This window comes from Dipodomys merriami, unplaced genomic scaffold (assembly GCF_024711535.1).
Source record: "Dipodomys merriami isolate MVZ:Mamm:240054 unplaced genomic scaffold, mDipMer1.0.p SCAF_156, whole genome shotgun sequence".
In the NCBI taxonomy this organism is placed as follows: Eukaryota; Metazoa; Chordata; class Mammalia; order Rodentia; family Heteromyidae; genus Dipodomys; species Dipodomys merriami.
This window is the reverse complement of record NW_027202893.1, coordinates 1,582,060-1,605,961: the sequence shown is the minus strand read 5'-3', so window position 1 is coordinate 1,605,961 and position 23,902 is coordinate 1,582,060. Positions and strand designations below refer to the sequence as shown.

General features: G+C 42.7%; 1 protein-coding gene across 4 annotated transcripts in view; it reads right to left on the bottom strand.

The window, feature by feature from the left end:
* Positions 1-6,578: 6,578 nt before the first annotated feature.
* LOC138827475 (regulation of nuclear pre-mRNA domain-containing protein 2) overlaps positions 6,579-23,902 on the bottom strand; it is a 71,404-nt gene continuing 54,080 nt past the window's right edge. For 2 of the 4 annotated variants that reach the window (XM_070023006.1, XM_070023007.1), the window contains 5 exons: positions 22,755-23,037; positions 20,765-21,022; positions 17,502-17,702; positions 11,895-13,076; positions 11,564-11,754 (listed from right to left, as the gene is read on the bottom strand). In XM_070023006.1, the coding sequence (XP_069879107.1) occupies positions 11,666-11,754; positions 11,895-13,076; positions 17,502-17,702; positions 20,765-21,022; positions 22,755-23,037 (2,013 nt within the window). In that variant the 3' untranslated portion in view covers positions 11,564-11,665. Of the gene's footprint in view, positions 13,077-17,501; positions 17,703-20,764; positions 21,023-22,754; positions 23,038-23,902 lie in introns of all 4 variants that reach the window. The other 2 variants (XM_070023002.1, XM_070023005.1) reach the window with 1 other exon arrangement.

Genomic DNA, 23,902 nt, shown 5'->3' with positions numbered 1-23,902 from the left:
CTTATAAACAAATATAAACAAACCCTGAACCTGTCAAGAAGTAATTTTTGTAAATAATTTAATTTACCTGAATTTTGTTTTCCCATCTACAAAACAAGTATAAATGGATGCTTGGAATGTGGTTTAGTGATAGAGTGCTTGCTTAGCATGCATGAAACCCTGGGTTAGAATCCTCAGTACCACATAAACAGAAAAAGCTGGAAGTGGTGCTGTGGTTCAAGAGGAGGAGTACTAGCCTTGAATTAAACAACAACAACAACAACAAAAAACTCAGGGACAGTGCCCAGGCCCTGAGTTCAAGCCCCAGGACTGGCAATAAATAAAATAAATAAATAAATAAAGTAATTCAATTGTCTAAGTAAAATTTATGTAAATCGTCTAGCATAGTGCTTGGTATAAGATAATAGACATCATCAACAAGAAGCCATTGTAATAAATGGATATAACAATTTTAAGGCTGGAACAAAGAACCTAAACTGTTTTGGGTTTTTTTTGTCTGTTTTGTCCGTTGTGTGCGGCTTGACCTCAGGGCCTGCCCCTGAACTCTTCTTCTTAAGAGTGGAGGTGCTCTACCACTTTGAGCCACAGTACCATTTCCGGTGTTCTGGTGTTAATGAGGAATTGGAGATAAGAGTCTCACTTCCTGCCTGGGCTGGCTTCAATCTTCAGATCTCAGCCTACCCAGCAGCAAGGATTACAAGTGTGATCCACCAGCCTGGGGGTGAACAGGTCATTTCTTAGAATCCCTTCCTACTCTTGGTGCTTAAAGATTTTTTTTTTTTTTTGCCAGTTCTGAGGCTTAAACTCTGAACCTGGGCTCTGTCTCTGAGCTCCTTTTGCTCAAGGCTAGCATTCTACCACTTGAGTCACAGAGCCACTTCCGCCTTTTTCTGTTGGGGATGAGATAGCTAGGATTACAGGCTTGAGTCATAGTCCTGCAGACCTATTAATCTCTTTTTTTTTTTTTTGTCCATGGTGGGGCTTGAACTCTGGGCCTGGGTGCTGTCCTTCAGATCTTCAGCTCAAGGCAGCACTCTACCACTTGGGCCACAGTGCCACTTCTGGTCTTTTCTGTTTATGTGGTGCTGAGGAATAAAACCCAGGGCCTCATGCATGCAAGGCAAGCAATCTACCACTGAGTCACCTTTCCAGCCCCAAGACCTCTTAATCTTACCGATGTGGAATTTAAGGTCAGAGATGACAAATGACTTAAAGCTTACCAGCACAGGGCACTGTTGACTCATGCCTGTAATCCTACTAAGGAGACTGAGATCTGACAATCACAGTTCAATATCAACCCAGCAGGAAAAGTCCATGCAATTCTTTTTTTTTTTTTTTTTTTTGGGGGGGGGGGTCCGGTCGTGGGCCTGAACTCTGGGCCTGGGCGCTGTCCCTCAGCTCTTAAGCTCAAGGCTAGCACTCTACCACTTGAGCCACAGTGCCACTTCTGCCTTTTTTCTTATGTGGTGCTGAGGAATCGAACCCAGGGCCTCGAGCATGCAAGGCAAGTGCTCTACCACTGAGCCACCTTCCCAGCCCCATCCATGCAATTCTTATCTCCAATTATCCACCAAAAAGCTGTAAGTGGAGATGTGGTTCAAGTAGGAGAGCACCAACTTTGAGGAACAAAGCTAAGGGACAATATCCAGACCCTGAATTCAAGCCCCGGTACTGGTATAATAAAATAAAGCCAACCAGTAAGTGCCAATTCTGGCTTCTGAGTCCTAGGCATTCACTCTTCCAGCACACCATACTACCTCTAGTCATTGAGTTTGCTCCTCACTTACTCCACAGTCACCTGTGAGAGGTTCACAACAAATTTGCTACTCCTGTACATGAGCCATCTTTCTTTTTTTTTTTGGTCAGTCATGGGGCTTGAACTCCGGGCCTGGGCACTGTCCCTCAGCTCTTCAGCTCAAGGCTAGCGCTCTATCACTTGAGCCACAGCACCACATCTGGCTTTTTCTGTTTATGTGGTGCTGAGGAATCGAACCCAGGGACTCATGCATGCAAGGCAAGCGCTCTACCACTGAGCCACCTTCCCAGCCTCCCTTCTTTCATTCTTATCCCAGCTTTCAACTTCCTTTATTCTCTCTCCCATCTTGTTCTATCTAGGATACAGGACTAGTTCTATTTAACTAATTTTACACAGTAAACACAGAAATGTCTAGATTTACAGTAAGGAAGGGAAATGAACTTGAGGGCAGCTATGAGGCCCACAGTAATACCCAATTAGTCCCCTCACCTGGGGCTAGGGATGGTTGGAGTTGGTTCTTAAGTTTCACTGGTGATGGAATCAAGGGTTGTGGTAGCAGAGTTGTCAGAGAAAGCTCTTTAATTATGTTTGCAGAGAGGTAGGAAGTTCTCTCTGGGGAGGGTAGTTGATGTGAGTCATAAGCTTCACTATGAGTCTTGGCTCCATCTTCTGGTATGTTAGACATCCTGAAATACAAAGAGAAAGAGACAAGACTGTGAGAGAGAAAAGTTAGCTGTATATACAATTGAAAGTAGCAGAATTTTAAAATAGCATTCAGAAGGGTCATAATGGCAGGCCAAATTTTTCTTGTGGTCTGTACCAAAAGGGGCTGGGGAATGTTACACTGTAGACAATAAAATGGTAGGTGCTCAATAATTATTAGGTGAAGCTTTACAGAATACAGACACTGATGCTAATCATTCCACTGGCCCTCTTTTATCCAGACTGTAGAGATGGCAGAATAAATAAGTAGCTGCCCTTAGATGGCAGCTCCCTTTATTCACCCCCTGGAACATTTACTGCTTACTGTATACAGTGTCTGAGTTGGATGATGGAGTGATGTCGATCAGTTACTACATCATCCCCTCTGTATACTGTGTTGCAGTGGAGGAAGGAAGCAATGCCAAGAGGTATTCATGCCACCTCTTATAACAAGTCAACCAATTAAATCCAATGGCTTTAATTAATGGTTTATTCTTCTTCTACAACTTTTGACTAGTATATGCTTTGACCTCAGGGAATTTCAACAATTAAGTCTTCCTGTAAGTTTTCTTCTTGCTCATTCCACTTCACCCCTTCCAGAAAACATTATACCTACTATGTGATGTTTGACTCTCTAGTTCCTAGAACTGTCAACTCTTATACTCTATTTCCTTCCCTCCTTTTCTTTCTTCCTTTCTGCCAGTCTTGGGGCTTGAACTCAGGGCCTAGGCACTGTACTGCTATTTTTGCCCCCTCAAAGCTAGTGCTCTACCCCACAGCTCCACAGCTTTTTGCTGTTAATTGCAAATAAAAGTCTCATGGGCTTTCCTGCTCAAGCTGGCTTTGAACTATGACCCTCAGGTTTCAGCTTCCTAAATAGCTAGGATTAGGGATGTGAGCCACTGGCTTAAGCTCCCTGCTAAACAGAGAAATGATCCTGAAAGTCATGCCTGGTCTATCTGAGTTGTTTTTGTTATGCCTTGTTGCTTCTCTGGAACCAGATTAGTCATAATGTATCACATTTGGCAATGTGGCTTCCTTTTCCTCTTGAGTAGCAACTCAGATTCTTGCTGCCAAAGAGGACTTTAATATATAGAGTGAAGAGGTGTTTCCTATACAAAGCCAAGAAAAAAAAGGTGTCTTCCAACTTTTTTCTACCAGATCAAAGAAAGGTATGAAGGAAAAACACCAAAAGATTTCCACAGAAGTTCAGGACAGAGGAATCCTCAGTAAAGGCTGTCCTACAAGCATAAGTCAAATTTTAGTAACTTCTCAGCTTTACTTCATTCTTAGCAGAGATATTCCAAGTTAGTTTATAAAGGATTAAAAAGTTTGGTTAAAGAACTTTTTTTTTTTTTTTGAGACAAGTTTTGGCTTGGAACTCAAGATCCTTCTGTCTCAGCCTCTTAAGTACTGGGCTACAGTACCTGGTGAGTCTTTGTAGTATTAAAATATTTGTTAAGGAGGCTGGGAAGGTGGCTCAGTGGTAGAGCGCTTGCCTTGCATGCATGAGGCCCTGGGTTCGATTCCTCAGCACCACATAAGCAAAAAGAAAAAGCCAGAAGTGGCGCTGTGGCTCAAGTGGTAGAGCGCTAGCATTGAGCTGAAGAGCTGAGGGACAGCACCCAGGCCCAGAGTTCAGGCCCCACGACTGGACCCAAAAAATAAAAAATAAATAAAATATTTGTTAAGAATACTTTTTTTGTTGAAGATAAATTTTCTACTTAGTGGAATCAGCACATACCCCCAAACCTATATTAACTCTTAGAAGCAAATACCATTTTTCTGTACCAAAATGATATTAAGAAACTAATGGGTGAGGTACAATATAAAAAGATTCATGCTTTTATTATCTTTTTTGTGTGTAGTGCTAGACATAATACCTAGGGTGTAGGCAAGTGTTTTATCAATGAACTGTACCTCTAGCAAGTGCTTTTCAGGCCCAAAGTAGTGGTCACTTGCTAAAGGCACAGGGGAGAGTATAGAAGTTGGGCTTCATAGTGTCAGTGGAAGTTTGTTGGATGGGACCCAGCTTTTAATTAACTTCTACAGTGCTCAGCAATGGCTGACTACTCCAGTTGTAATCTAGAGGGGGATACTGGATGCTGACAATCTCTTTTCAACTGAAATGCCACATGCACCCAACCAAATGTAGGAAGTTGGAAGTCCTCTCTTTACCATAATCAGCAAAGGATTAAAAAACAAGCAGATGGGGTTGGGAAGGAGGCTCAGTGGTAGAGTGCTTGCCTTGCATGCATGAGGCCCTGGGTTTGATTCCTCAGGACCACATAAGCAGAAAAGGCTGGAAGTGGCGCTGTGACTCAAGTAGTAAGAGCACTAACCTTAAGCTGAAGAGCTGAGGGACAGCGCCCAGGCCCAGAGTTAAGGCCCCAAAACAGACCAAAAAACAAAACAAAACCACAAGGGGATACAATGGGGATAAAGTAGTAAATTTGCTGGAACCTTTGCTACAAACCTGAACAGGTACAGGGTAGACTGGTTTAGCCAACACCCTTTTGAGTAAAAACAGGTACAGTCTCTATTTGTTTCTGTTGGTCCTGCAGGGCTCACTAACCTCTCCACCCACTTTGTACTTTTTACTTTTGACTGTTGCCTAGGTGAGAACAAAGGGAAGACCCAATCATCTTTAAAAAAAAACAAAAAAAACAAAAAACAAAAAAAGGGTTCTCATGAGGTTCAGTGGTAGAGCAAACTCAGTTCAATTCCTAGCACCCCCTCTCCCAATCATAGAATATGTGTCTGAATACATCCCAGCATTATATCCCCTTCTTAAACTTGCAGTTAAGCAAAGCTGTTTGCATGAGAGGTAATTTGGATATCTGGTTCTATGTTCCATTTGTTTCTTCCTATAATGCACATGTGCTTCTACATGGGAGAACAGGTTATTAAGAGCTCTCTCTTACGTGGTGGCCTTTAGTATCTTTTTCTATGCAGCCTTCATGACTTACTACTCAGCAATTGTGAACAGCCACTGACCAGACTTGTCTATAGTTACTCATAAGAATTAGAAATGCCCCAATACCCCGAACTCATTCTCATGGTGTTACTAGGTCTACACACAGGAGGAGCTAACTCATACCAGTTAGACATTAGCTTAAACAATTTAGGAGGAGGAAGTTAGCCATTTTCAATAACACATCCACAAAGGCCAAAGAGGAAGTCTGAAGCTGTTGCTTCCTTAGTAGAAATAGGAACCAGGTGACAAAACTAAAGTCCCAAGGGACAAGGGTGAGCCAGATTCCAAAGGCAGCCAGTTCCTGTGCGCCCTCACCTGCTGGGTGTGTCCCTAGGCTGCTATTTCTAAAGTGTCCTGTGACACACATATTCACGTAATCAAGAATGCTATTTTGAGCCTTCTACCCTGCCAGTGACCTGGCCTGCGCTATGTTGTGAATATCTTTTAACCCTTAATGCCAACATTCCATATATTAAGCCTCACTGGATTATGAAAAAAGGGAGCCAGGCACTGGTGACTCATGACTTTAATCTTAGCCATTCAGGATGCTGAGATCTGAGTATCATGGTTCAAAGCCAGCCTGGGCAGCAAAGTCCATGAGACTCTCATGTCCAATTACCACCAAAAAGCCAGAAGTGTAGCTGTGGTTCAACTGGTAGAATGCCTACCTTGAGCAAAAGTTAAGGTAGAATACCCAGGCCTTAATTTCAAGTCCCAGTACTGGTGCCCACGTGCATGCGTGCACGTGCGCGCGCGCGCGTGCACACACACACACATACACACAATGGGGTGAGAAAGAAGGGTAAAGTGTCACTCCTGATTGCCAAAGTGCAGTGAGAAGGTTAGATGTGGGGGTAGGACCCTTACCACACCACACCCTTCTTCAATCCTATGCTTCAATTCTGTTTTTATAATACTACTTGGCTCACAATTATACAACTTTTGGAAGACACAGAAATAATTATTCATACAATATATCCCATTACCAACCACTCCCTGAGCATCTTGGCCTCAACCCCACCCACTACACAATTATACAAAAGATCAAACAAAACCCACAAGTCCTGAAGATCTTACTGGCTCAGATGGCCTTCAATGCCATTAAAAGTCAAAGGGGCAGCTGGATAAGATCAAGGTCAGAGGTGAAAGTCAACCACACAACAAAGAAAACTATACTTTATTAATCTGGAAAACAAAACATTGAGGACAAAGAGTTTTTTTTAAAAAAAGGAATGGCAAGAAGTAAGTGCAAGCGGTCATGAGGAAGGGGATGAGTGCTCTATGACATCTTTCTGTGTGCCCGATAATTGCTCAGTACACACTATTCTCACTTCCCTTCCCCACATACCCTTACACCAAAAGCCAATACAATTGCATCTCCAGAGACATATCCGGGCTTTTCTTGATTTCACTCTCAGCCCTGGGCAGTCATGTTGGATCTTCGTTGGAGAAATTTTAGACTTTCCAACCACAGGTCTGAACCACAAAGCAGCAGTTTCCACTCCTGGAGAGCTGTCTCCTATTTGATTCGGTAGAGCAGCCAGGGGCCCTTGGTCAAAGCCCCAACCTCAAAGAAAAATGTCAAACCTTTAGAACTAGTTATTTTATTAAATGATATTAATACACATTTCAAAAGGATCTTGTTGTTGCCTCTAAAGCATGTAGTTGTTTTTGTTTTCCAAACTAAACACGTGAGAAATATCAATCCAACTTATCTAATTTATTAACAGGCACTCCACCAATTTTTTAAAAAAAGGGAGGAAGCAGTAATTTACAGCAGCTTCAAAATTGTAACAGCTGAAGCTTAATTCTGCATGAACAGGTAACTTCAGGACTGATAGTGATTATTCTGCAATTGTGGAAATTTAGCATATTCACAAGGTCTAGACAGAGAAAGGTTTGCTGTACTATGTATCACATTATATTCCTGGTGATAGGAGGATGAGTCCTATTCTGTTCATTTTACCCTCTCTAATTAAACCAACTTATGATTTACCTGGACTCTAGGGAGAACATAAGGGAGCAGGGAGAAAGCTCTCTCTTACTTAATCTAAGAGAAATCTCTTACAAAATACTTCAGGGACCTTATTTCTGATACCGTATCACTAAATTTTAAGCAGTACTAGTATTTTCACTAGAATTCTTTGTCTGTGATTTTATAGTGAGCACCAAGGACCTTAGGCAACTTCACATATGCTTTCATATGGAATCATGTCCTTGCTAAGACACGCTATATTAATACATTCTTTAAAAAATATGTTTATTTTTTTTTAAGTTGGATGAAATACAAAAGTCAGAGCATGGTCACAGAGTTTAAATCACAGACACAGAAAGAATAAAACCCTTTTGTTTCATGTTTTATGAATACCAGAATTCTTTTTGTTTCACTATATCACATATATACATTGTCGTCTTCTTTTACTGTTGTAGACAGACTTCCTTAATAGCCAGCAGTCTCATACAAATCCTCACTTCCATCCTGAAACAAATGTACTGAGGATCTTGTGGTAAAACTGAATTATCACACACACAAAACAAACACACACCTCTTAAAAGTCCATCTTTGACCTGTACAGTGTCTTCCTTTCATGTATCAGCCATCACACTTTTGAGGACAATTACCCTGTCCCAACATCCAGGAAGCTACTTTCCTGATATCCCCACATTTTCTGATAAAATCAAACGGTCAGTGAGCCTTTTCAAGTAAACACTACATTTAGCTTAAACAAGAGCAGCAGAAAGAATTCACATTCTTTTATTCTAGAATGAAAATCATCCCACTTAATTTCTACAAAAAAAGTCAACTTTGCAAGTAAAATAGAATACCTTACTCCCACCCCCACTTTCTTTTATGCTTTTTTTTTTTTGCTATACAAATGTCTTAATACTCAATATAACTCTACTTCTTTTGCTTTGCTATACTATGTACCCCATCCCACACACAAGGTCATGATATCATGCATTTTTGTGGGGAGAGCTACAGACAGGGCAGAGGCTTGAGAGGGTTAAAGTTAAGAACAGCTGGCTTAAGACCAGATAGGCATTAAGGAGATGAATGATCTGCCACATCCTAACCATAGAACACAAGGTGAACTAAAATAAATAACATGAAATACATAACACAAACTCCCAAGCTATAATGCACACCTGGTTTAGGCTGCTCCTTCTTTTAAAAGCAGATTTGAGATAAAGAATGGTCTTCTACTACATTGCTCACTTTCTTCCATCTTTTATTTCACAGAGAAATCCAAAAAATTCCTGTAGTACCCTATGGGTTAGTTCTATACTAACTTCAGAGAGAATACATGAATCTTGCTAGGATTCATTTAAAAACTGTTAGTACTGTTAGCTGGAGATTATCAGTGTATATCTTGGTGTAAAATACTAAATTAAAAAATTGTAATAAGCAGTATTTGCCTTTTAGTGTCCCTACATACAAAGATATAAACGCTCAAAGTACAGTGATTGTCTCTTTTCCCAAGTATTGGTTGTGGAATACAAACAAATCTTTTAAATCAGGGAGAAGGAAACACTTCTCATGTAAAATGACTAAGGGCACAAATGTTCTTTACTTCTTATTGGGGGGAGGGAGGTGGAGACTTAGCTAAGCTTGAGCCTTGAAATATATCAAGCTGCTAGCTGCAGAGAGGTGTCAATCTGGACTTATCAAGTCCTTCTATTTCTCTGTGAAAACCTGTAGAGTAATGCCCACCTGTTTCTAAGACACACTTGAAGAGGTATAATACAAAGATACTACCAAATCGCCTTTGAAATACCAAGAACAAGGGTGAATTGAGGACTGGGGAAAGGGAAAAGGAATACAAAGACAAAATATTTTCCTTTCTCTAACAGGTAAAGTTTACTGAAAACCACCGCTGAGCATCACATTAGGGAGACCAATGGTAAAATTAAGGTCTACTTATTGTTTAAAAATGCAGGGATATTTCAATTGCACCTTTGTGTCAACTGTCAACCATGGGAACTTTGTAGCCAAAACAGAAATGGTAACTGAGTAAGAAAAAGAAAGAAGCAGTAGGCAAGGGCTTATACAAGATGTGTGGGAACTACTGGAACATTTGCTAATCTTTCTTTTACAAAGATCAGATCACATCACACGAAAAAAACAAAAACAAAACACGGTTCCTTTCTTAGCTTTTTATACTGTAGTCACACTTTCAACTTTGAAATTCTATTCAGCTTCCTGAATTCCATTCAACGGACAAAAGGAAAACTTTCCACTTGAACAGTGAGATTTAGAGTACCTCAAAGTAACATGACAGCCTGATAGTACTTTAAAGGAAGAAGTGATTAAAAAATTAATTTTTTAGCAGGGCAAAGAACTCAATTTCAGTACCTTTAAAAACAAAACAAAACTGGACAGGCCCAAGGTCTCCCATATTTCCTTCCTCAAAAGTATCAGCTCTTGGCTATCAGCAGGACAGCAAGTACAAGAAAGGAAGGGGACAGGAACCCTGGAGTACTAAACAGGTCAAGCCCAAAGTAACACCCCAACATTGCACGTCATCACCTGTACTGAGGGAAGTTTTATTTCAATGTAGTAATATTTGATGGGACAGAACTTAGTTTTCCTCTCCACTCCCCAGAACCCTGGCCAAATGCAGTGGCTTTGGTTGTGTTTATTTCTTCTTTTTAAAAATACAAACAACTTGGGGAAGGAAGGTAGTAAGTGCAGTGGGAGAGAGGATAGATGGAATAGTAAAATATGTGGAGCTTTTTAATTTTGAAAAGAGGCCCTTCATTTAAAAAAAAAAAAAAGTAAATCAAGGGAGGGAAAACAAATAAAAACAACAATTAACCAAACTCCTACTTCCAATGCTCTCTGAACTGTTCAAATTGTCTTTCCCATGGTTCCAAATCAGTACCTGGGAGGGAAGAATGGGCGTTTTGGTGCAAAGAACGGAGGGCCCCTAGCAAAAGGTGGCCTGGGTCTTTTTAAACTGTGGAATGGGTCTCTGCCAAGAAAAGGTTCCCGGGGCCTAAAATCTGGCCTGGGACTCCGTAAAATCATACCACTCCGGCTGATGGTGTCTCTGTGTGAGGGACCCAGGAGGGGGCCACTGCTGCTGTTGCCGAGTCCCCCACCTCCTCCTCCTCCATGGGCTGGACCCAGGTGCTCCAGAGAATGGGAGGGCAGGCTCAGGCTCTCGCGTACACGGCTAAGGCCAGGGCCGTTGAGGTCCCGTTGGGTGGGGCCCACATGGTCCCTGGGTCCTGTGAGCACCCCAAAATGCTCAGCCAGGGCCCCTTGAAGGAGAGAACTATGGTCCTTGGGAAATACTGCCACAGCCCCTGCCACTCCGTGTTCTGCCAGTGGTGGGGTTGGGAAGGGAATAACCCCGGAGTGGTCAACCGGGGGCGGAGGGGGTGGAGTAGCAAAGGGGACAGCACTGGCGCCACTGCTGTGTTCCCCAGGGGGTGGAGGGGGTGGGGTTGGGAAAGAAACTCCGCTGTGCTCGCCAGGAGGCGGCGGTGGGGCCGCGTGAGCCAGGGCCGCCTCTTTTGTGAAGGGGTTCGAAAGATCCACAGAGGGCAGATGAGTGGGCGCATCTCGAGAGAAGATACCACCATGATCCTTAGACGGGGCGGGCGGGGCAGGTGACGGCCCCACTGGCTCTCTCTGGAAGGGTGCCCCATGTTCCAGGGGGGATGGGGGGAGATGATGCTCAAATGTTGAGTTGAAACTGTTGGAACGAAAGCTGCCGACACTCTCCTGAAATTGGGGTGCCCGTTCCTTGTATGGTGTTGTTTTAAAACCAGTGAGGCCTCCGCTGCCCCCACCCCCAAGGGACGCCAGCTCAGAGGCACTTGAGGGACCATTGTCAAAAGAGCTGCCTGATGTGCTCAGATCAAACCAACCCACCCTTGAAGCCTCACGCCCATGTCCTCTATTTCCCTTCCCAGGAACTCGGATGGACTCTACCGTCTGTATTGGCTCCCCTGACATCCTCCTATTGGCTGCATTATGGTAACCCAGAGTTTCTATAGGGGCCCCCTTTTCTTCTGTGCTATCAGGCAAGTCTAAGCAGGAGGAGGAGACACGGGTTTCTATGCGATAGTGCTCTTCTTGTTGCTGCTCAGTGGCTGTCAAACTGGGCTGGGTGAGGTTGGACAGGCTGACACCATCACTGGAAGTGCCCTTGTTGGGGGTCTGGCCAAAATGCTTATCATCGGAGGGCTTGCGCGAGGCATTTTTAAGCATATTCTTAAACTCAATCGTCGAGGTGGTAGAAATGGTGGAGGCCAGGACTTTCTCCATGCCTGATGCGGGTGGGTGGCCCGTGGGAGCCGCAAGGGTACTCTGCGGAGAGAAAAGGGAACGATGTGGAACTGGGTGAGGAGAGTCTGGGTACTGCTTCTGTGGCAAAGTGAGATGCCCAGTGGTAGGCTGAGACAAGCTATTGTGGTTGGAGTCAGGGGTGAAAAATGAATCATTCTTACTCGGCGATGGCGACCGGTCAGACCCAGGTTCATTCCCTCTCATGTTGAAGGCACCAAACAGACCAGGGGAAGACGAGAGAGGGTCACAGTTCTCACTAGCATCCAGGAGAGCTCTCACAGATGGAGGGAAGGCAGACTTTACCCCAAATTCTTGAGCCCTGTGGCTGTAACTGGACAGGATTGGCTGGTACTCGGTGGCATCAGCAAGCTTGCTTGACTTCAGGATCGATTTGGCTGGTTTCTTCTCTAGGTTCATCATAGCAGAAGGTGGAGGCCCTGAATACTCAAAATCTCGGTAATCCTCATCTTCTTGGAAAGAAGTATCTGGAAAGAACTTTTCCTGGGAAGAGTCCATCAGGGAAGATGGTCTCTCCATTCCATCAGAAGACTGCTTATAGGGAGACTCGCTGCCCAGGCCAAAGGGTCGATATGTAGACGAAGAATTGGAGAGCTCCCGGGAGTAGCTTTCCTCTCTCCCAGGGGGTGGTGACCTTGTACTGCTCGGTGTTGAGGAACCAGGGCTAATGATCTTAGAAAGCAAGGACATAGTATCTACACTGCTGGACGTGGGCTTGTCCATCATCTCATCCTGGGTAGGTGTTCCACTCCGCTCATCCCTTACCGGGGTTCCATCGATGTTGTCCATTGAGGTGCTAGTAGGGCCACGCTGCAAGTCTGATGGATGACTCTCTGTTGAGGCACTGGACCCCAAACTGCTCAGGATTGGGATGTTTAGGTTTAAGCCACTGAAACCAGGATTACCTTTTAAGAAGTTGTGGATCTTCATTTCCAGGCTTGGGGAGGTGGACTCTGACTCTAGCTTTGGCTTGGAAACCTCTGAAGATTGGCATATGGCAACTTCAGTAGGTGGGGCAGCAGGGCTACTGTTATGGGTACCTGTAAACCCTAGAGAATTAGCAGGTAGTTTAAAAGTAGTGCTTGGGAGCCCTGGGTTGTGCCCAATTGATGCCTTATTGGCAGAAGTTGAAGAGACTTCAGAAGTTGATGAATTAGGAGAATAGCTGAAGCTTTTGGGAATAAATGACTGGGCATTGGAGGGCAGATTTCTTCCCTTTATGGTAGACACTGTTGTGTTGGCTGGGGAGGATGAAATGTTCTGGGATGCAGCTTCGGTAGCTGGAACTGGATTCCCAGTAACACTCTGAAGTAAAGATGACAGGCCTGTAGAAACAAAGATTAGAGGAATTAAAGAAAACACCCCTCTACTGTATAATAAAAACAATGTCAGTTTTTTAGATATTATCTTTTCATTCTGGTGGGAACCAGATAAGACTTCAAAATATGAAGCGAAAGGGAATTCACATCAAGCAAGCAATGCCAAAATGTCACAGAAATGGGTCCTATTTATCAATCTAAGATAGCAAATCATTGAAATGTTTCCACTACAGTCCAGAACAAGGCCAACAATAAAAGGCAACAGGAAGGGGAGGATTTTAATGTCAGAATCATTCACAGATTAAATAAAGCTGTGTAGGAAGAGAATGGAAGCAAAATTATTCTTAAAACAACACTTTAAGCCAGTATTTCTTTTTTCTTTCATTTCTCAAAGTGCAGGGATGTGAACTCAGGGTTTCTTGCTTGTTAGACAGGTGCCACTGAGCCATGCTTCCAGCTTTAAGCCAGTATTTTATTTTTCATTATTTTATTTTTTGGTGCTAGTCCTGGGGCTTGAACTCCGGGCCTAAGTACTGTCTGAGCTTTTATGCTCAAGGCTAGCACTCTACCACTTGAGCCTCAGCTCCATTTCCAGCTTTTGGTGCCTGGATCCTACTCAGATTTTCTTTCTTTTCTTTTTTTGTGGTTGGTCATGGAGCTTGAACTTGGGGCCTGGGTGCTGTCTCTGAGCTCTTCTGCTCAAGACTAGCTACTACTCTGAGCTTAGTGCCACTTCTGGTTTTCTGGTGATTAATTGAAGAAGAGTCTCATGGACTTTATGGGCTGGCTTTGAACTGTGATTTTCAGATCTCGCTACCTAGGTAAAACTATCTTTCACCACTAACAAGCTGTAGAAAAATCTTATCAAATAGAGCTGTGGATGACAAAATAAGAACAAAATTATAAGAGATTTGCTTTACAGGTTTTGAGTAAATATATTTCTTTACATTGCTAGATATAATTCTCTTAAAAGTTAAGGAGAAATCTACTTCCTGTTAACAAACAACCGTATTACTATCCACAAAGGTTATGTTCTAGAGTTCTCATTTTGTCAGAATACATTTAGTTCTATTCAAGATTTTGCCTGATGAGTTCATATCATGCTATGATACTGTTGTAGTAATCTGAAAAGGGTTTTTTTTTTTTTTGGTTTTGTGTGTGGAGGGGTAGGTACCTGTACTAAGGCTTGAACTCTGGGGCCATGTGTTCTTTTTTTTTTTTTTGGGTCCAGTCGTGGGGCCTGAACTCTGGGCCTGGGCGCTGTCCCTCAGCTCTTCAGCTCAAGGCTAGCACTCTACCACTTGAGCCACAGTGCCACTTCCGGCTTTTTTCTTTTTGCTTATGTGGTGCTGAGGAATCGAACCCAGGGCCTCGAGCATGCAAGGCAAGCGCTCTACCACTGAGCCACCTTCCCAGCCCCTGGGGCCATGTGTTCTAACAGGACTTTCTCTCACAAGTCTAGCCCTCTATCACTTGAGCTATACCTTCACTTCTAGCTTTTTTTTTTTTTTTTTTTTTTTTTTTTTTTTTTTTGTCGGTCGTGGGGCTTGAACTCTGGGCCTGAGCTCTGTCCCTCAGCTCTTCAGCTCAAGGCGAGCGCTCTACCACTTGAGCTACAACGCCACTTCCGGTTTTCTGGTGGTTTATTGGAGATAGGAGTCTCACGGTCTCTCCTGCCCGGGCTGGCTTTGAACCGCGATCCTCAGATCTCAGCCTCCTGAGTAGCTAGGATTACAGGCGTGAGCCACCAGCGCCCGGCTCTCACTTCTAGCTTTTTGCTGACTAATGGGCAATACGAATCTCTCAGACCTGCCTGGCTGCCTTTGAGTCTCAGATCTCAGCTTCTTGAGTAGCTAGGATGATAGGCTTTGTCTACTGGAGCACAGCAGACTCTTCCTTCTTCCTCTTTAGTGCTGGTACTGGGGCTTGTTTTGCCTCTCACTCGACTTTCTTGGACAAGGCTAGAGATTTACCACTTGAACCACACCTCTACTTTTTTTTTTTTTTTGCCAGACCTGGGGCTTGAACTCAGGGCCTGGGTGCTGTGTTTGAGCCTCTTTGTGCTAAAGGATGGTGCTGTACCACTTAAGCCACAGTGTCACTTCTGGCTTTTTTTTTTTTTTTTTTTTTGAGGAGTTTATTAGGGCTAAGAGTCTCACATACTTCATGCTTGGGCTGGGCTTAGAACCCACTGAGTAGCTAGGATACAGGCATGAGCCACTGGACCCAGCCCAACACAACTGTACCTCTATTTGCTAACTAACTGAAGAGTCTCACAAATTTGTCTACCTGAGCTGGCTTTGAATTGCAATCTTCAGATCTTAAATTTCTTGAGTAGTGGCATAAGCTACTGGTGTCTGGCTGAAAAACCTCTCTTTAAGAATTGTATCTAGGGGCTGGGAAGGTGGCTCAGTGGTAGAGCGCTTGCCTTGCATGCCTGAGGCCCTGGGTTCGATTCCTCAGCACCACATAAGCAAAAGGAAAAAAAGCCGGAAGTGGCCCTATGGCTCAAGTGGTAGAGTGCTAGCCTTGAGCTGAAGAGCTGAGGGACAGCGCCCAGGCCCAGAGTTCAGGCCCCACTACTGGACCCAAAAAAAAAAAAAAAAAAAAAAAAGAATTGTATCTATAGGAATAGCTTAAACACAAAACGAGTTTAAGATTTTTTTAACTTTGGAATGATAGTAAAAGAGGAACTGCATTGATAAAGATGCACTATACTTAAGAAACTGATTTGTGGCATTGAAACCCCTTTGTACAACTGCTTAAAGATAATTTTTAAAAAATTAAGAAGAACTAAAAGAATCAGAACTAGATGTGTGGCTCAAGTGGTAGAGCACTTGCCAAACAAACTCAAACCCCAGACTGAGGAAAGAAAAGGGGGATAAGAGTGAGGAGAACGTTAAAAAAAAATCCCCCCCCTCAGTCGTGGGGCTTGAATTCAGGGCCTGGCCACTGTCCTTGAGCTTCTTATTTCCTCAAGACTAGTGCTCTAGCACTTACGCCACAATACCACTTCTGGTCTTTTCTGTTTATGTGGTACTGAGGATTCAAACCCAGGGCTTCATGCATGCTAGGCAAGTAGTCTACCATTAAGCCATATTCCCAGCCCTGGCTGTTAATTTCTTAAATGAACTGGCCCAAGAACTAGTAGTACTAGATATGCTGTAGTATGTCCTTCGTTTTTCCTTTTAGTTTTTCTTTTCTTTTTTTTTTTTTTGGGTCGTGAGGCCTGAACTCTGGGCCTGGGCGCTGTCCCTCAGCTCTTCAGCTCAAGGCTAGCGCTCCACCACTTGAGCCACAGCACCACTTCCGGTTTTTTTCTTTTTTTTTTTTTGCTTATGTGGTGCTGAGGAATCGAACCCAGGGCATACAAGGTACTTAAGAAACTGGCATACAAGGTAAGCGCTCTACCACTGAGCCACCTTCCCAGCCCCTTTTAGTTTTTCTAGACAGAGTCTTGCTATGTAGCCCAGGCTGTTCTCAAACTCAAGATTCTCTTGACTTACACTCTAAGTGTTGAAGTTACTGTATCATCAATTCTTTGGTATCCCAAAATGGAAACTGTTCTGTATAATAAAGTTCATCTATATCTTTTAAGATAAAATAAACAGGGACTAGGAAGGTGGCTCAGTGGTAGAGTGCTTGCCTTGCATACATAGGCCCTGGGTTCAATTCCTCAGCACCACATAAGCAGAAAAAGCCAGAAGTGGCGCTGTGGCTCAAATGGTAGAGCGCTAGTCTTGAGCTGAAGAGCCAAGGTCCAGAGTTCAGGCCCCATGACCGACAAAAAAAAAACAAAAAACAGTAATTGGCTGATCCAGTATTTACAGAATAGTTCAATAAAGAACTGATAGATAGGGCTGGGAAGGTGGCTCAGTGGTAGAGCGCTTGCCTTGAATGCATGAGGCCCTGGGTTCGATTCCTCAGTACCACATAAGCAAAAAGAAAAAAGCTGGAAGTGGCGCTGTGGCTCAAGTGGTAGAGTGCTAGCCTTGAGCTGAAAAGCTGAGGGACAGCGCCCAGGCCCAGAGCTCAGGCCTTACAACTGGACCAAAAAAAAAAAAAAAAAAAAGTATATGAAGCTCAACATTTACTAACCTGTACTAACACCTGGAATTAATGTAGTCCCTAGAGATGTCATGGAGTAGGTAAAAGAATACTGGGCACTAATCCTAATTGGATAAATACATATGTGACTTTAATCAGGTCATATTGCCCCTTAAATGAAAGGGATGGTATCAGACTAGAGAGTATTTAAAGTCTCTTTCAGTGCTCACATTCTATAAATGCTAGATCATAAATGATAAATATAAGGTAATAATGGACTAATGGTATACATTTCTTGGCTTTGTATTCCTAGAACTGGAATTCAGTATTAGGCCAGAGATGTAACATTCAAAATTCAAGTCCCTCTGGCACATGCCAGTTTACCTTGTAGTGCAGGGGCTGACTGAGTCTGGGTTTTGGAAAGAGCAGATAGAATACTCTCTGGGGTGATCTCCACCTTCGAGAGGATATTTGCCAGAGGGTTGTGAGAAGTTGTTGTGGCAGGTGCAGGTGGTTTCGGGCCACTGGTGATGTTGCTGGGACTGGTGGGAGTTGCTGGAGAAGGTCTCGATGCAGGACTGACCCCTGGTGGCAGAAAGATGAACTCAAGAAAATGCAATTCAAACTGCACTTTTAATTCGACACTTGTCTAATCCGCCAATGATCCACAAAAGATTCCTTATTATAACATATACAAAGAAAAAAAATCTGAAGATTAAATTCAAGATTTGCTCCTTTTACTTGGAACATCCTTAAAACAAACAAGTATTCGGCTATTTTCATAAATACCTATTAGTTTTCAGAACCCAAATAAAAATAAACTAGGGAAATATACTTAACATTTTTTTTCTTTTTTTTGGTCAGTTGTGGGGCTTGAACTCTGGGCCTGGGCGCTGTCCCTCAGCTCTTTAGCTCAAGCCTATCTCTCTACCATTTGAGCCACATCACCACTTCCAATTTTCTGGTGGTTTATTGGAGATAGAGTCTCATGGACTTTTCTGCCCAGGCTGGCTTTGAACTGTGATCCTCAGCTTCCTGAGTAGCTAGGATTACAGGTGTGAGCCACCAGCACCTGGCTTAACATTGTTTTGTGTGTGTGCCAGTATTGAGGCTTTTACTTAGGGAAGGCCTTGGCACTGTCTCTTTCTGCTTTTTCATTCAAGGCTGTCATTCTACCACTTAAACCACAGCTCCACTTCTGGGTTTGATGGTTATCTGGAGTTAAGAGTCTTACAGACTTTTCCTGCCAAGGCTGGCTTCAAACCTTGATCCTCAAATCTCAGCCTCCGGAGTAGCGAGGATTACAGGCGTGAGCCATCAATACTGGGTCTTTTTCCTCTATCAGATATTTGAGAATCCTGCCTCAGAGCCCTGCTGGTGCCCAGTAAAGACAGATGGCTCTGGGCACTGGTGGCTAATGCCTGTAATCCTACTCAGGAGGCTAAGATCTGAGGATCACGGTTCAAAGCCAGCCAGGGCAGCAAAGTCCATGAGACTCTTATTTCCAATAAACCACCAGGAATCTAGAAGTGGCGCTGTGGCTCAAGTGGTAGAGTGCTAGCCTTGGGCTGAAGAGCCCAGGCCCAGAGGTCAAGCCCATGACCGATCAAAAAAAAAAAACCAAAAAAATCCCCCAAACAGATGGCTAAATGATCAGTCACTCCAACTGCAGAACTCTTGCATGTGCTAGGTTAGTAATTTGCTTCTGAAATGGCCTTTAAAACAGGATTTATATAAGCAACCTCTATATGTTTACATTTTAAAATATTGGGTAGATTATTAACATAGTAAAAAAGGTATATAAAGATAACAAAAACAAACATTTGATTTGTTAAAAATGATGAAACTATGAGCAAAGATTTTACAAGAAATAAAATGAAAAAAGTTAACATTTTTAATCCAAAGAATGTCTTAAAACAAACAACTTTAAAAGGTTTGAATAGGACATCAATTAAAATGAAACTGAGAATGTGAGGAACAATGGAAATGTCCATACATTAGGTCCATAAATTAGTACGCTCTTAGATACCAATTTAGTTATAACATTTAAAAAAACCCAAAAATCTACATACTCCCTCCCCCTTTATTGGGTGACATTCCTGGGAGCTTGAACTTGGGCTAGGTACTGTCCTTGAGCTCTTATGCTCAAGGTTAGTTCTCTACCACTTGAACCCTGGCTCTGTTTCTGGCTTTTTGGTAGTTAACTAGAGTTAACTGGAGAGACTTTCCTACTCAGGCTGGCTTTGAACCACAATCATGAGATCTCAGCCTCTGGAGTAGCTAGGATTATAGCTGTAAGCCACTGGTACCAGCACTACATGACCGTCTTTGAGTGTCTCTATCTTTTAGGAATATATCTAAGTATTTATGATTTGATTAAATGATTGTGATTTCCTTTCAAAAGAATCCAGACTGGGTAAGGAACAGATAAACTAAGATTTGGTGTGGTTAGCACATTGTAGCGAAGTGGCGAGTACATGAGAGTGACATACTCGTGTGTATTTTGTCTTTTTGGGGGGAGGGGGGTCAGTTGTAGGGCTTGAACTCTGGGCCTGGGTGTTGTCTCTGAGCTCTTCAGCTCAAGGCATGCCCTCTACCAGTTGAGCCACAGCGCCACTTCCAGTTTTCTGGTGGTTAATTGGAGGTGAGTCTCACCAACTTTCCTGCCCAGGCTGGCTTTGAACCCTGATCCTCAGATGTCAGCCTCCTGAGTAGCTAGGATTACAAGTGTGAGCCACAGGTGCCCAGTTTTGTATTTTCTTTTTTTGTGCTGGTATTGGGGCTTGATCTTGGGGCCTGGACACTGTTCCTGAGCTTTTGTGCTCAAGCTAGCACTCTACTACTTAAGCCACAATGCTACTTCCAGCTTTTTGGTAAGAGTCTCATGGACCTTCCTGCCTGGGCTGGCCTTGCACCACAATCCTCAGATCTTAGCTTCCTGAGTGGGCTTACAGGTGTGAGCCACCTATGTCCAGCTACTCTTGTGTATTTTCATTTAGTTTTAATAAAACCAACCAAAAACTTTCCCAAAATATGTATCTACTGATCAATTCTTTAGTTTCTTTTAGAGGCAAGGTCTCATTATGTAGTCCATACTGGCCTTGAACTCAATCCTTCTGCCACAGTCTTCTGAGTGGATTACAGACCCATACCATCAAACCTGGCCCTATTCATCAACTCATCTAGGAAGACTTCATAACATTTTATCATCCAGATTGTTTATTACAGTATGCCTTTTTAACAGTGGAAAGATAAAAACATAAACGTCTAATAATGAAAGATAAATTATCAAACACTAGATAGCTATTAAAATGTATTTAATATTCAATGACATAAAATGTTCCTATGTACTTCACTTTTAGGTAGCTATTTTTAAGACAATATAGACAATATGTTTCTATTATTAAAGAAAAATTATTACAAAGATTTAATCCTCAAACACTAACATAGATATAATTTTATGGGTAAATATAAGTGGCTTCCTTTAGCATAGAATTGTAGGCATCTGTTTATTTTCTAAAGCATTTGGTTTTATTGTATTTTTAACAAAAAATTTCAATATTTACCACCAACAAAAAAACAAATAATGGCAAAAAAAAAAAAATGATGGCCATCAGTTTTTGTATCCTCTTCACTGGGTTACTTACCAGTATTTTTCATGACTGATGTCAGGCTGCTAAGGATGGAACTGATCTTTGCCAGATCCACATTAGCCAGGTTTGGCAAAGCCAAAGCTGGGGAAGAGGGCAGAAGAGTAGTATTCACAGGCTTTGCAAGAGGTGGAGTTGCTGTCATGGTCACAGGAACAGGGGCACACGAAGAGGCCTTTGAGGTACTTTCTGTTGGCTTTGTAGGTACAGAAGTAGAGACTGACTTCTCCATAGGTTTTTCCTTCCTGTCCTCCACTGTTTCAATCAACAAGAGACAATATTATATTCACTCTTTTCTAGACTTTACTTCTAACATTAAGTAGTATGTCCTAATATTTTCTGACCAGAGAATAAAAAAACCACTATATATATATATATATATATATATAGTTTGTTTTGTTTTTGTTTTTTTGGTGCTGGTCCTGGGGCTTCATCTCAGGGCCTGGGCACTGTCTGTGAGCCTTTTTTGCTCAAGGGTAATGCTCTACACTTGAGCCAAAGCTCCACTTTTGTCTTTGGTGATTAAAGAGTCTCATGGACTTTCCAGCCCTGGCTCTGTTTTTTTTTTTTTTTTTTTTTTTGCGTCCAGTCATGGGGCCTGAACTCTGGGCCTGGGCGTTGTCCCTCAGCTCTTCAGCTCAAGGCTAGCGCTCTACCACTTGAGCCACAGCACCATTTCCAGCTTTTTACTTTTTGCTTATGTGGTGCTGAGGAATCGAACTCAGGGCCTCCAGCATGCAAGGCAAGCGCTCTACCACTGAGCCACCTTCCCAGCCCCTCCCTGGCTCTGTTTGAACCGTAACCCTAGTCTCCTGAGTAACATGAGCTCTTTTTACTTCTTAAAGTCACATTCTTTACAATTTATGATCATTTACACCATCGATATGTGCTTTAAAAAATTTCCCAATCACTTTACATCTTGTTAATGATTTTTTTTTTTAAGTTGTAAAGCTTGAACTCAGGGCCTGGGCACTCTCCCTGAGCTCTTTTAGTTCAAGGCTAGCACTCTACCACTCTGAGTCACAGTTCTCCTTCTGGTTTTTCACTGGTTAATTGTAAGTAAGAGTCTCATGGAGACTTTTCTGCCCAGGTTGGCTCCGAACCACAATTCTCAGATCTCAGTCTTCTAAGTAGCTAGGATTACAGGCATGAGCCACCAGCGGCTACCTTTAATGACCCTTTACATACTTTCAGTATTAGTGTATTTGTTTATTTTTTGTTGGTCATGGGGCTTGGACTCAGGGCCTTGGTGCTGTCCTTCAGCTCTTCAGCTCAAGGCTGTCACTTGAGCCAAGGGCCACTTCCGGTTTTCTGGTGGTTAATTGGAGATAAGAGTCTCAAAGACATTCTTGCCCCTGCAGGCTTTGAACTGTGATCCTCAGGTCTCAGCCTTCTAAGTAGGATTACAGGCGTGAGCCAGCAGCGCCCGGTTTAATTTAAAATTTTAAAAGAATTTTCTGGAACAGGGCTGGGAAGGTGGCTTAATGGTAGAGTGCTTGCCTTGCATGCATTAGGCCCTGGGTTCGATTCCTCAGCACCACATAAGCAGAAAAAGCCAAAAGCGGCGATGTGGCTCAAGTGGTAAAGTGCTAACCTTGAGCTATAAAGCTGAGGGACAGCTCCCAGGCCGAGTTCAGGCCCCATGATTGACAAAAAAAATTCCAACTTTTTCTGAGTAATTTATTAGAGGTTAAGAATCTCACAGACTTTTCTGCTCAGCTGGCTTTGAACTGCAAACCTCAGATCTCTGCCTACCATAAGTAGCTAGGATTAGAAGATAAGCCATGGTGCCCAACTCCTTTTGGGGAGTTTTAAGTTGATGTACTAATTATATATATATTAAACTATGTGTCTATCTGTGGTTGATTAATTGCTAGAATATAGAATTAATATAGAATTTGAAATATTTAGAATACTTATAGAAATTAGAAATACAGAATATTAATAATATAGAAATAAGCTATCTATTAAGCACATAAGGACATACCAATAATTTTTGACCCATCATCTTCCACATCTGAGAGCTCCATGTCTTCCACATCACGATTATCAGTCACAGGTTCTGGGGTGGCAGATTTCTCACTCTCCATGGTTGGTGACTGTGATTCTTCACCTCCCATTCCCTGAAATGGAGACTCAGAACCAGTTGGAGAGGGAGCATCCATGCTTGGAGAAGGGACTGGTGATTCTTCAGGATCAGGAAGAGTTGACTTCAATTGATCTAACTTCTTCTTTAAATTGTTTACCCGATTAGCAAATGTTTTATATGCCTAAAAGAGAAAAAGATATCTTATTTCTCTGGCATAAGAGCCAAACGAGGATGATACATTAAGCAATGTTCTGCTTTTTTTTTTTTGTCGATCGTGGGGCTTGAACTCTGGGCCTGGGCACTGTCCCTGAGGTCTTCAGCTCAAGGTGAGTGCTCTGCCACTTGAACCACAGCATCACTTCCATTAATTGGAGATAATGAGTCTCATGGACTTTCCTGCCTGGGTTGGCTTTGAACCAAGATGCTCAGATCTCAGACCCCTGAGTAGCTAGGATTATAGGTGTGAGCCATCAGCACCTGGCTTGGGATTTTTGTTGTTGTTGTTTGTTTTTTGATCATCAGTGTGGTCTGAACTCTGGGTCTAGGCACTGTCCCTCAGCTCTTCAGCTCAAGGCTAGCGCTCTACCACTTGAGCCACAGCACCACTTCTGGCTTTTTTTCTGCTTATGTGGTGTTGAAGAATCAAACCCAGGGCCTCATGCATGCAAGGCAAGCGCTCTACCACTGAGCCACCTTCCCAGCCCAGTAGTTATACTTTCTTAAGGTCCAATTTCCTGTAATTGTTTGTTTTTAAAGACCTCGACAATTTTGAAGGTCTGTCTGTTGATTGAGATCTGTCTGATAATTTCCTCAAGTCTGGCTGGGATTTATCAGTTTGGGGAGATATGATTTAAGTGCTATAGTCAACACATTGAATTGGAGGTACTTAACACAAACACAATGACCTGCATTTGATCACTTTTCAATATTAGCATCAAAATTGAATATTAGTATTTTATATGATTAAATTCTATTCATCTCCGATTATCTTAACTGTCAGTATCTTAAGTCTGTGTGCTATTTTTCTTTTCCTTTCCCATTTTACT